Source organism: Nestor notabilis, unplaced genomic scaffold (assembly GCF_000696875.1).
Source record: "Nestor notabilis isolate BGI_N333 unplaced genomic scaffold, ASM69687v1 scaffold3214, whole genome shotgun sequence".
Lineage (NCBI taxonomy): Eukaryota > Metazoa > Chordata > Aves > Psittaciformes > Psittacidae > Nestor > Nestor notabilis.
The window spans coordinates 10,345-22,313 of NW_009925877.1; the positions used below are offsets into that span (position 1 = coordinate 10,345).

General features: G+C 39.5%; 1 protein-coding gene across 1 annotated transcript in view; it reads left to right on the forward strand.

Annotated features, from left to right (window-relative positions):
* Positions 1-11,609, forward strand: part of TAMM41 (TAM41, mitochondrial translocator assembly and maintenance protein, homolog (S. cerevisiae)) — a 20,901-nt gene extending 9,292 nt beyond the window's left edge. Inside the window, exons 5-7 of the mRNA XM_010013245.1 lie at positions 2,109-2,274; positions 3,095-3,157; positions 11,316-11,609. Coding sequence (XP_010011547.1) covers positions 2,109-2,274; positions 3,095-3,157; positions 11,316-11,392 — 306 coding nt within the window. The 3' untranslated portion in view covers positions 11,393-11,609. The remainder of the gene's footprint in view (positions 1-2,108; positions 2,275-3,094; positions 3,158-11,315) is intronic.
* Positions 11,610-11,969: the final 360 nt, after the last annotated feature.

Consider the following 11,969-nt stretch of genomic DNA (forward strand, 5'->3'; position numbering starts at 1 on the left):
AAGGAGAGCAGTTGTAGTCACTGTACTTGCTGTTTGTTATGTTTCTGTTTAGTTAATTCTGCAACCAGAAGACTTGCCTTAAATACCAGTCTCTGCGTATGTAGTAACTACTGTTCATTTTATTTGAGTATGGGCACCGAACTAGAGCCCAAGCAAGGGAATGAGAGAAGATCATTTTAAAACGTGTGCTCTAATGACTACCATATGAAAACAGCAGTCTAGGAAGTGCTGAATAAACATATGGGTTGTGTTAAAAAGATCAGGCTGTAACTTAGAGGTGCAACTTTGTGTAATCAAAAACTGCATCTGACAAAAAAACTCCAGAGCGCTAGCTATGAAGATCAGTTGACTAAACCCAGATGGAATTCTGGCATTATCTTTAAGTACCCAAACTAAACCATTTCTTCCCTAGTATTTGGAAAACAAGTATTCAAAATGACCAGTATCTTGAATTCCACCTTTCTGGAATAATGTGTGTGATTGCAATTAGGGGAGAGATCCCACAGTCAGGGGTCCAATAGCAATTTTTCCTCTTGCTGTATTCATGTCCATGTGTGGATATTCAAGTGTGATACTCATTTCAACATGAAGTTACAGATAGCATGGGTTGTCTCATGGACACGGTATCTCTTTATCCTCAAGTCACCTTGGTCATTATCTCCTGAATGCCACCTTTTAGGACGTGTCTTTGTTAGAAACTGAAATTCAGATATAAGCAAGCTTGAGCACAGTAAACAATTTTACTGCAGTGCTTTGAGTACAGCATAGGTGAATCTGTTATACTGCAGCTGTCTCCATGTTTTCTTATCAATGTGCTTTTGAACAATTCAGTGGAAGAAGTATTTAAGTGACTTTTGAAAAGTCAGTAATGCTTTGTTGAAGGAAATGGCTAGTTAAAATAATACTCTCTGTTGTGTTACCTTTAAACAAATCCTGGTAGCATACTATAGATAAGTTGTTGAGTAATAAATCTGGCCATAATTCCATAGTAGTCATCGAAGCTGTTGATTAAATGCTGTCATTTTACCGTTGATTTTGAGCAAAGTGCTTTAATGCATTATTCCTCACACCTTGGTTTATTGCTGGCAGTTATCCCCCAGTCTGAAGAGGATAACTGCTATCAGGAGTGCTGTTTAATACAGAACAGAAGCCTCTTCTCCAAGTATACATTCTCAGAGTTACAGAGAAAATTCTTTCTTAAAAGATTCCTCAGAAACAATTGAAGGCAGACACTAGCTCTTACAGTTCTGGTTCAGGCGTGGATTCCTCCCACATAATGTTAAGAGCCTGCTCACTGTCGGCTCCCTCTGTAGTCAGTGGGTGATTCATCTGGATATCATTTTCTCCCCATTGACTAAAGGGAGTATATAGGACAGCTAGACTCCCGTCTGATGTCTCCATGAACTGTCTAAGACGTTGTGTGGGAGGAATTGAGCTCTTCATGTTTTCCTCCACTTTTGGAGAGAGCTGCTCCATTATGTATTTTTCAGTATCTGTGCTTACATTGTGTATAAACGTGTACGGGTCTGTATGTTGGTATCCTTGTATTCAAAACAGGGTCACTATTTCTGATTTAGATTGGAAAATGTGGAATGAATGTTTCCTTCACATTATAAAAAACAGATGTGATTTGAGTTTAAAGCGGAGAAAATGTTTTTCAAACTAAATTTGAAGTGTGTGTGCAGTTTGATTATATTCAGGCAGAAGAAGCTGAGCTAAGTGGTCTTTTGGGAGTTTTGTTTTTTTCACTGTAGTGTCCTTATGTTTCCAAAGGAAACTGGGTAGAGCAGAAATAATACAGTTCCAATGAAAAGTTGCTTGCAAGTGGCAGCAAGATCATATGTGTACATTAGTCGTTCCTGGATAAAAATTAACATCTTTGCATTGAGCTACTTTTCAGGTTCAGAACTGGGATACTGCATTTCCCAGTGCTTGGGAAGTTTTCATTAGCATTCTCAGTGATTCCTAAAAGCGAAATGGATCATCTTCTTTGAGATACTTATCAGAGGTGAAAGATAGTCAAAAGATTTTCCTGACTTCTTTGAAAAAGTGAATTTGCTTTATTAACACTGGATGGTTTTCCTGTCTTATTTTTTCATAATGTTCAGATAGATAAAAGTCCAGAAGGTCAATTTGCACAATTGATGGCTTTGCCAAGGACTCTGCAACAAAAGATAACTTCTCTGGTAGACCCTCCTGGAAAAAACAGAGATGTGGAAGAAATTCTATTGCAAGTTGCCCATGACCCTGACTGTGGATTTGTGGTGCATCAAGGTAGGCCTAGATCAGTGCCTGTAATCTCCTTTAAGACATGATAGATCTACAGATCTATTGTATGTTTTCTTCTGAAATAGTAGCAGATAGCATTCCTACTGATACAGAAAGATATGTTTTGGTTTAGTCCTGAAAAAAGTAGTCTTTGGGAATTAGTGTGGCCTCCTTAGACCACGACAACCACCTAACTCTATTTGGGATGTTTACATCTTTAGAATTTCATTGGCTGGCATAAATTCATCTAAATAATAAACTCTCTATATATCCTACCAGTCATATGTCGCAATGCTACATTAATTTTCTGGCTTGCTGACATTCCCGTTCTCAATCATCATAGTTAGCCCAGATATGTAGGCTCTGGCAGAGAGCTCAAGCTTTGAAGAAAAAGGCATCTCTGCTTGATCAGAGAACTTCAAAATACCAATTTCACACTGAAGTAAACAATGAATAGAATTGGTTCTGCTCTAGAAAGCCAATATACCGGTAGTTCTAACTGGATCCTTCGTGACTAATCATTTTGATAGAGAAATATTGGGAACACTAAATAAATTAATTTGATCAATTCCTACAGGTTATGTGGTTTAATACTGATTTAGGGCTTTTTTGGTATGTATACATAAGTTAGAAAAGCTTAAAGAATATTTTCAATTAGTATGACAAAGCAGAACAGAAACTTTCTCAGTTTAAGTGTATGTTTTCCTTTTGGGCTTTATTGTATACCTGGAAAAATGTTTTAACTTTATTTGCATATGTTGGAGGATAAAAAAATCCCCACAAAACTATGAAGATGGGTAACATCTGTCTGCTTTTCTATCTGCAGGCATTTCAAGAATTGTGAGATCTTCCAGTGTAGTGCAGAGTGCTAAAACCATACTAACAGCTGGTAAGAACATGTGTGATTTCCATCAACATAGGCCTTCTGATTTCACAGAGTAAAAATCATAAGATCCCAAGACTGTCTGGTTGCAAGAGTTTAGAAAATAAACTTTCTGGGTGTCTAATTGAAAGCCACTGGAAAATAGAAATAATATTTAAAGCAGAAGCTTTATACAACTATTGAGAAATTGTGAAATGCCAAAAGGAACTGGAGTCTATATGACCCTTAAACAAAATCCTTCAACAACTCATAAGCAGCAAAAAACCAACTTAAGTTGACTTCAGTCAACTTATGTTGACTTCAGTTTCATTTTATATGTGGGCCAGAATTGGCTGATGTGCACTACTTCTGCTCTGTATTTAAAAATGGAAACAAAATACTTCATAATTCACTCTGGCTTTCCATGTGGGAGTGGATCCCTAAATGATCAGTACATGGTGCCAGTGTGTTGTGTAGTCTATAAGGTTATTTCATCATAAAAACAAAGGAGAGAATGAGTTTTGAGGGAGAGAACTTTGACAGGTTCTGATGTTTTTGTCAGGCTTGGAAGACAGGTGTGTATTTGAAGACCTCATGTATTCCAAACTGAGCCTATACTTGGTGAGCATTGGATATTACTGTAACTCTCATACCTCACAAGTAATCACTCAGAAAAAAGACTTGAATATTGTAAAGTCAATGAGAGAGAAGGTTGGAAGGGAGAAAAGATTTGCTTGTGTAGAAACATGGGAAAACCAGGGATGCTTTTCAGCTATCCAGGTCTTCTGAATTAAATGAAAGTTACTGCCAGTTACATAGCTGGAACTTCATCCTGTTTTCTGAGTTCTGGAATAAATCTAGTTTGAAGGGGACCTGATTTTTACATTTTAAAAGCTGAAAGCACTGCAGCTCCATTTGAGGGAAAACCTTGAGACCTGAGCCTTCATTTTCTTAAAACTGATCTAGAGCTAGTCTGAATCCCTGTGAAGTGAAAACTCCTTGCTGCTTGCATGAAGTTACTCAATTAATTTTCTGAACTTGTTCATACCTATTCCTAATTCTTCCACAAAAGCAATTATATACAAACGATGCCATTACTGGTTTTAAAAGCAGCTGTGTAGTTTCCTACGGAGCAATCCTTAAACCAGACTTGTACAGCTGCTGTTCCCTTCCCATTTGGTATTGAAGTTGGTGGCTCCATGTTATACTTCCTACCTCCTTGTAAAGAAAGACAAATTGCAGTATTCGGGACTGTTAGTGGTCTACTGAGTAAAATAAGCAGGAACAATTGTACTGTTTATATGATTCTGTTAATAGTCTAGTTCTATTAACTGGAATAAAACATTGTTTGGTAGCTGGAGGAGACTAAGGACTTAACTCCACCTGAGAAAAGCAATTGTTTGTTTTATATGAGTTAGGCATATTGCAGGCATTAGTTTCTAATGTAAGGTTTCCAACCAAATAGCTGACATTTTTCGTCTAGGATTTGTTGTCAAAATGACCAGCTAGTGGTCAAGACTTCTTGTATCGTAACGTGCCTCGTGTAGAAATGCCATCTTGTAACCTAGCTGTTACTAAATCCATGGTGAGTAGATTTTGTAGAGTGAAATAATTGGAGGGGAGGGTCAAAGACAAAGATACAGAATCCCAGACTGGTTTGTGTTGGAAGGGACCTTACAGCCCATCCAGTTCAACCCCCTGCCACGAGCAGGGACACCTTCCACTAGAGCAGGTTGCTCCAAGCCCCTGTGCCCAACCCGGCCTTGAACACTGCCAGGGATGGGGCAGCCACAGCTTCTCTGGGCACCCTGTGCCAGTGCCTCAGCACCCTCGCAGGGAAGAATAATTATCCTGTTGAATTTGGTGCTTGTGGAAGTTAGGATCCTGACTGACCTGCATAGCAAAGCAAGTTGTGTGTAACTGCAAGAGTGTGAATAAAAACACATAAGCTTTGTCAGATTCTTTATGCTTCCCTCTGTCTGTTCCGATAGACAGAAAACCATCTCTGAGAATTGTTAGCTCCTTTTGTGTGTCATAGAGTAAATCACTTGCATCCTCTATCATTACTAGGACTTTTGGGGGGCTTGAATGCATCTTTTAGTAGGACTTGTAATTTTCACCATGTTTCCTGTTTTGTGCATCTGAAAGTAGGTATTTGTGAAATGCCTTCTCTTGCCTTAAAGGTCTTAACTGCTTTTAGGGCCACATGTAGTGGTGCTTTTTTTTTTTCCTTTAAAATAAACTCTAGTTGTCTTCTAACCAGCCAGCTACATAGAGTAACACTTACAGTCTAAACCCATGTCTTTTCTACTAGTGCTTTTAGTGCTGAAAATGCATTTTTTTGCAGTTTGATGCTGGTAGAGCAAAGTGATTATGATCCTTTGTCTCAATTACAAGCCAAATTTGAGCAAGGAGGCTTGGGAGATGCATTCTCTTACTTTTAGCATAGTTTAGCTTAGTTTATTTTAACTGTATTTATGCACTTCTGCAAGTATCTGGCCAAAACTATTGGCAGCATAATTCAGGACTGATCTTTTGGGGTTACTCACAGATGATGTGCTGAGGGAAATGAGTTAGATTTGGAAAAGGACCATATCTGGCATTTCGTAAGCTCTGAATGTCATTTAGTGAACTCAGAGCTTGCCTGTAGAGATCACCTTCCTGAGCCACCCTGACTGGAGAAAGGGAGTCCTGCAGTTCCAGATGGACTGGGAATGTGCCTGCAATATGTGCACTGCACCCGGGCTGAGCGTTGCCTCCTGCGCTAGCAGGCACAGCCCTGCGTCCCAACAGGCCCTGGTGTGGACCTGGCCAGAGCAGCCCCTGCTCCACTCGCTGAAGGTAGGTGGGAGCACAGGAATAATATTTTTGTAATAAAAATACTATTGCTTTTGATATACCTAAATTTTAGTGCACGTCAAGGAAGAAATTAAATGTAACTGACCAGACACGCAACCTCGGCAGTTTTCAGATGTGCGCTGGCATGATCATCCCTGGGATGGAGGAGGGATGGCTTTCCATGGGGATAGGGCTTGGTAGAAGCTTTTTGCATGTTGTTTGTGGGGATTTTCTTAACGTTTCCCTCCAAACATTTCTGACTGAGTTGATGTTAAATCTCTGTATCTTCTGATGATGACTTTTTGCCCAATCTGTTTCCTAATGTAAAGTTTGGTCACTAGAGGGCAGGCACCTCGCTTTGCCATTTCCTGGGGCTCTGATCAGCTTCTATTCTTATAGATAGACATGTACACAGACAAAACGTTGTGGTTCCTACATTGGAAGTATTTGCTTGACTTATGCAAGGAATGTATATTGTAGGAAAGTGTCGAATTTTAAATGTAATCCCTAAGGATGCTGCATTCCTTTCTTCGTTCTTTAACCAAATCTTGTCTAATGTTCTGTTCCCCTAAGACTTATTTTCACACTTTCTAGTAGAGACTTTAGGAAAAGTATTATGGCTCTGCCCTTCTGTGCTGCTGTAAAGAGAATTATGAAAGAGATCCATGGAATCAGTGGCTCCACTAAATAAGCTCTAGACTATTTTTTTTCTTGCTCTTCCTGTACAAATACTTCTGTCCTGTGTCTGCTTTCAAAAGAATTAGTTCTTCTTACATGGCCATCATTCTTTTTGAAATGTAATGGGGGACACAAAATGATTTCCTTGACTGATGGTTTTATCTTAACAGCAACAACAACTAGAAGTGCAATGCCTGCTCTCTGGTTGTAGCATGATAGTCCAATGTACAGCCTGTTAGTAAACAAAATGTTAAATGGGGAATACTCATTGCTGAGACGGCATGCTGTGTATTAACATTACTGGCAAGGGGCACCAGCAGAATAAAGAATTTCAACCCATTTAGGAGAACTTTTTCATCTTTCTTTGCCAGTGTGGTTTTAGAGTTGAGCTTAAGCTCTGTGTTTTTGTTTGTTGTTAAATGCCCTATTTAGTTTTTGAAAATGTGCCTATGCATCTCTTCAAGGCTGTGGTGGGATCGACGCTCTGTTTCCCATTAGGGATGGCACCATCGTTTGATTTATTTTCCCACATAGCCAGAGTCTGCACAGTCTTTGGGAACTAACTCTAAGTTCTTATATTTAGCTCCTCTGAAGGAGACGTTGAACTTCTTTAGCTTAGATTTCTTCTTTGTATCTTACTAGAGGAGTGCTGCAGCCTTCAAAATTACTTATAAGTGAGATACTGTGAATTGAATCATCAGTTGAAGCAATTGTTCAGGATGCTTTTTAGTTAGAACAAATGCTTATAGCTGCTCTGCATAACACTTGTTTACTTAGAATTGGGATGTTAATATACTGTGTCTTCAAGGAGGTTTTTTTAACCAGAAGGAGCAGCTTTACATATCAAATCTTCTGTAGATCTGTGATAACTGCTGTCTTCGTCAGCTGCCAGAGCAGATACTGCATGCCACTGCGCTGTAAATGTGTAAGAAGTTTGCATGCACATGAAACACTAACAACATATAACTATTTGCCTCCACATGGCAGTTCTTCAGCAGTATATGCATTAGTCTTTCTTTTCAAAAGGAAATCAAGACTATCACAGCCAGGCATATCTATTGGGAAACTGTGGGGAACTTAAAGCCAAATTACTGTCTTACAACACTGACACTTCCAAAAAACCGAACATGGATCATTAAGTAAAACCAGATACAACTGCTGTTTACTCTGAAATGCTGTGGTCTTCATTCCATGTGCATTAGGGCTTTGTTCTGTAGCATATAGTGGAAAAATCTAAAGGGGAGGTGGAACCACCAAGTCATAGATTCATAGCTGAAGTAGAAAGACATTTTCATGTGGTCCAACTGCTTCAGATTCTGAGACTGCGCCATAATTACAACCATTAACTTTTACTACAGATGTGACTCATCACCCTGAGGGCTGCTTTAAGAAACCAGCTGTATGTATAAACCTGTATTTTGCTTTGCAGCATGATGTGCTAGGGCAGAAATGTAAGCATTTATTACATAAGGCTCTGGTGGGTGGAGTTGAGGCGAGTGCTCCCTGCAGGGGGAAAATATGGAGGAGAAAAACCTCTTTATGTAGAGCTGCTGCAAGAGGCAGGGTAAGTTGGCAAGCTGATAGAACAAGCTGACTCGCAGGCTGCAGTGCCAGCACAGTTAATTACAGTCCTGCAGGGCTGTATCAGCTGTCTCACTGTTGATTTGCCACATGCTATACTGCACTTCCAGAAGTACACTGGCTTCGTTGGAACAGCAGAACATCGGTTCTGGCAGAGCAGCTCCAGCATGCGAGGGGCTGTATCCTGCAAGGATAGTACCTGGGAGACTAGACGGTAATTTTCAAAGCTGTACACTTACATAGTTTTAGCTTTACAGATTGGAACCACTTGTCTCATTTATGTGCTCTTCCTGAGCTCAGTCTGGCCTTATTCTACAACTGGAATTCTTGCACTGTGTGCAATTTTAATGCAGATATGTGAGGTGATTCAGAATTTACATGATTATTTTCTTGTTAGTTGAGATGCTGTAAAGAAAAGTTCATTGTGGGTTCCTTAGTATGCTTGCTTTCAGCAAAAACCTATTAAATATAGAAAAGTTTGAGCTTACATATGGGACGCACATGGTTTTGTATGTTGAAAGTATATGTATGGATGATTCCTTACAAAAAGTACAGTTGAGCTTGTTTAAATTGCAGTTAGAGACAGAAGTGCAAAACTGATTATGTACAGCATATTTGTTATGATAGGCTTTTTGCTATCCATCACCTTCCTTCAGAAATGGAGCATGCACTTTTCCTTATTGCTGCATACTCATTTGACTTCTTGTGACTTCAGACTGCTGATGCTGAATACATCTTTCACTTAAAATATTTAATCTTAATTTGACTACTTTCTAAGGTCTTTTCAAAAGCAAATATTATCTTACCCTTTCCCCTTCCCCACCCAATAAAGTGTCCATTGCAGGAGATGGCTAAACATGGGTCGAAGCTACTTCTTTGTTCAGAAGATCTTCCCTTGTGTTCTGGTGTGTCAGACTGTGACTTTTGGCTAAATTGCTTCTCTGCACTTCTAGCCAGTTTTGTCAGGCAAACAGTGTTCTATTCAATATAAGAAAGACTGCAGTAAGTATAACATACCCTACTTATTAGTCTGTACATGTAAGTGTCAAAATGAAAGCCATTTGTGCAGCATTAAAAACTTGCCTTTTCAGTTTTGAATTTGTAAGGGTGTGATTAGACTGTTGTAATCTGAAAAGTCGCTCTGGTTTATGATGTTGGTTTTTTGTTTTGGGGTGATTTTTTTAATCAAAAAAATCTGGAAGGAGGAAAACTGAGTAGCTCCACTGGTTAGGATGTCTGAACCCTGTTGAAATGCCAAGACTAACAGCATTTTGGTTTTTAAGTTTCCAAATACTAAATGACTAAACCCAGCAAAAGGCTCTGTCTTGTTTTACTCTCTGTAAGAAAAGGCTCATCTCTGGCAGAACTTCAGACAGTGTTTAGCTCCAAGGGTACACTATTAAGATTGTGTGGGAATTGTCCTCGGTCCCTTTCTATCTACAGCTTGTAAAATCTTGGAGGCAATGACTGCTGCAAAATCCTTCTGTAGCTTTACTGAAACTGAGAAATGCTTGCCTTCATTGCAGGCCTAACTTAATGGTGTAGTATTCACCAAAGCTCCCTACTTGTGGGCTACTGCAGGGTGGTGCTAGAGCATGACAGCTATTCTGGCTTCACATGAGGTTTATTGTAAACAAGTGACAGGCAGGTTACTTCAAAGCAAAAGTGGTCCAGACAACATCCATGTGGCGGGGTATTCACACTGGCATCCATGGTGTACTTCTCATACTGGCAGTGTTCCCAAAGTACAGTTGTTTGTCATCATCTTGTTATTTTTGGTTCTTTCAGTTCTACGTGCATAAATGCCTTATTAATCTGGTTTTCCATACCCATAATCATTTCAATATTATCTAATTTTATCTAGGGACACAGATGTCATTTTGTTACACAAGTCGAGCAGTTTTGTTCTCTTGCAGATGTGCTGCTGTTCTCAGTTATGAAATGGTAGCTGCCGTTAGTTAGGATGAAGCAATAACAAAATCTTCAAGGAGGTTATAACGTACTTCACAACTTGTTGAAACAACTTGATTTCCACCTCAACAGCCAGCAGCACATATCCTATGAAAAAAAAACCAAACCAATTCTTTTTTAATTCAAAAGCCTTTGCATAGCAGTGCTCTGGGTTGGTACATTTAATCGAAGTGGCCATCAGCATGATGCTTCTCAACTCTGCATAGAATTGCTCTACAAGAAGGCAATCAAGTGCCCGATGTATAGCATCAATCAAGGCTTAACTAAAATCTGGTTACCAGAAGAAGTTGTCAAAGTAGGATTTGGAAGTATAAAGCTTGTTGCCTACCAGTCATGCAGAGCTTGCTTGTCTTGCTTGAGAAGACTGTTCTTTTGTCCTGGTTCACCCTTCTCTCTCCTTCCCCTTTATCCCTTCAGTAACATTTTGGCTACATAGCTTTAGCATAGCTGCTGTTCTTGATTAGGCTTCATCTAATCAGAATCTGGTGGTGGGCTTCTGTCTGAAGAGCCAAAATGCTTTGACAGCTAGGTGGTTCTCACAGACATGGCCAGCCCATTAACCTGCACACCTAACAGCCTGGATTTCTCTGGATAGTCCTGCTTGGATCCTGCTGTGGAATATAGTCTGTCAGGTTCCTGGTGTCCATTACCAGGCGAGGGTACAGCCTGACAACCCACGTAGCAGTAGGTCAGAAAGGGCTTGGAAAGCATCACATACTGGTTTGGTGAGGGTCTGCAGCAGACAGAGGTGGTTTAAAAACCTTCCTGTATTTAAGAACGCTGATGTAAATTAGAAGTTCCCCTCTGTACTAGTCCAGAGTTTTATGATCACTCTCTACATTAGCTAAACTTTGGTCATTATCTGTACAACGTGCTTGTATGCACCTTTGTCAGGCCTTCGGAATGAACCCACCCTACTTTGCATGCCTCAATACTATGAGAAGTATTTTTCTGTGTCATTGTTCAGTGTTATGAATGTGAAGAGAAGCTTATTTGCATGTCTGCCTGATGGATTAGGCTGTCATTCTTCTAGGTGAATACTTACTACAGTAAGAACCTTATTTTTGGCAATCTTATTACGATCTTATGTCATTTTTGTGTGTGTTTTGTTTTTTAGGGGTAAAGAAATCTGTAACTTACAGTATGAAGAAATTATATAAAATGACAAAGGGATGGTTAAGGAAGACATCTTGAGTCTTGACATACTGTGTATGGGTAAATAAATGGTACTTTTTCCTCTAAATATTGTTGCAGATGTTGCTTTGCTTACTTGAGAAGATGGTGTACTTAAGAAGTCTGTACTAATAATTTCCATACCCAATTTTAATACTGAAAGAGGACTTTTGTTAGTGGGGGAAGGTTCCATTGTGATAGGGCAAAGGAATTATACTCTGTACATACTGCAGTGAATTGTAGCTTGGATTTTCAGAAATCAGATTTTTACATGTGAAATAAAACCCAAAGCCATTCCTTTTCTATGCATTGCCAGCTTTATTTTCCAAGGTACCCTCAGGCTCTTTCAAAATGCTCACTGTCCCAGTTTTAGTTCTGCCAGGGACTTCTGGAACTGGAGTCCATTGAGTTTCAAGTAGATAAGAAATTGTCCTCTTAAAACACATTATTTCTGCATGCACAAGTCCACCATTAGGATTCTTCTGAGGATGGTTTCTGGGTGCTGCCACAGGGTGGGCTTCAGGAACAGTCGAGTTCTTCTCAAATGTGTGACACGCTGAATCTAAAAGCCCTTGACAGTGACTTTCGGTATGAGAAA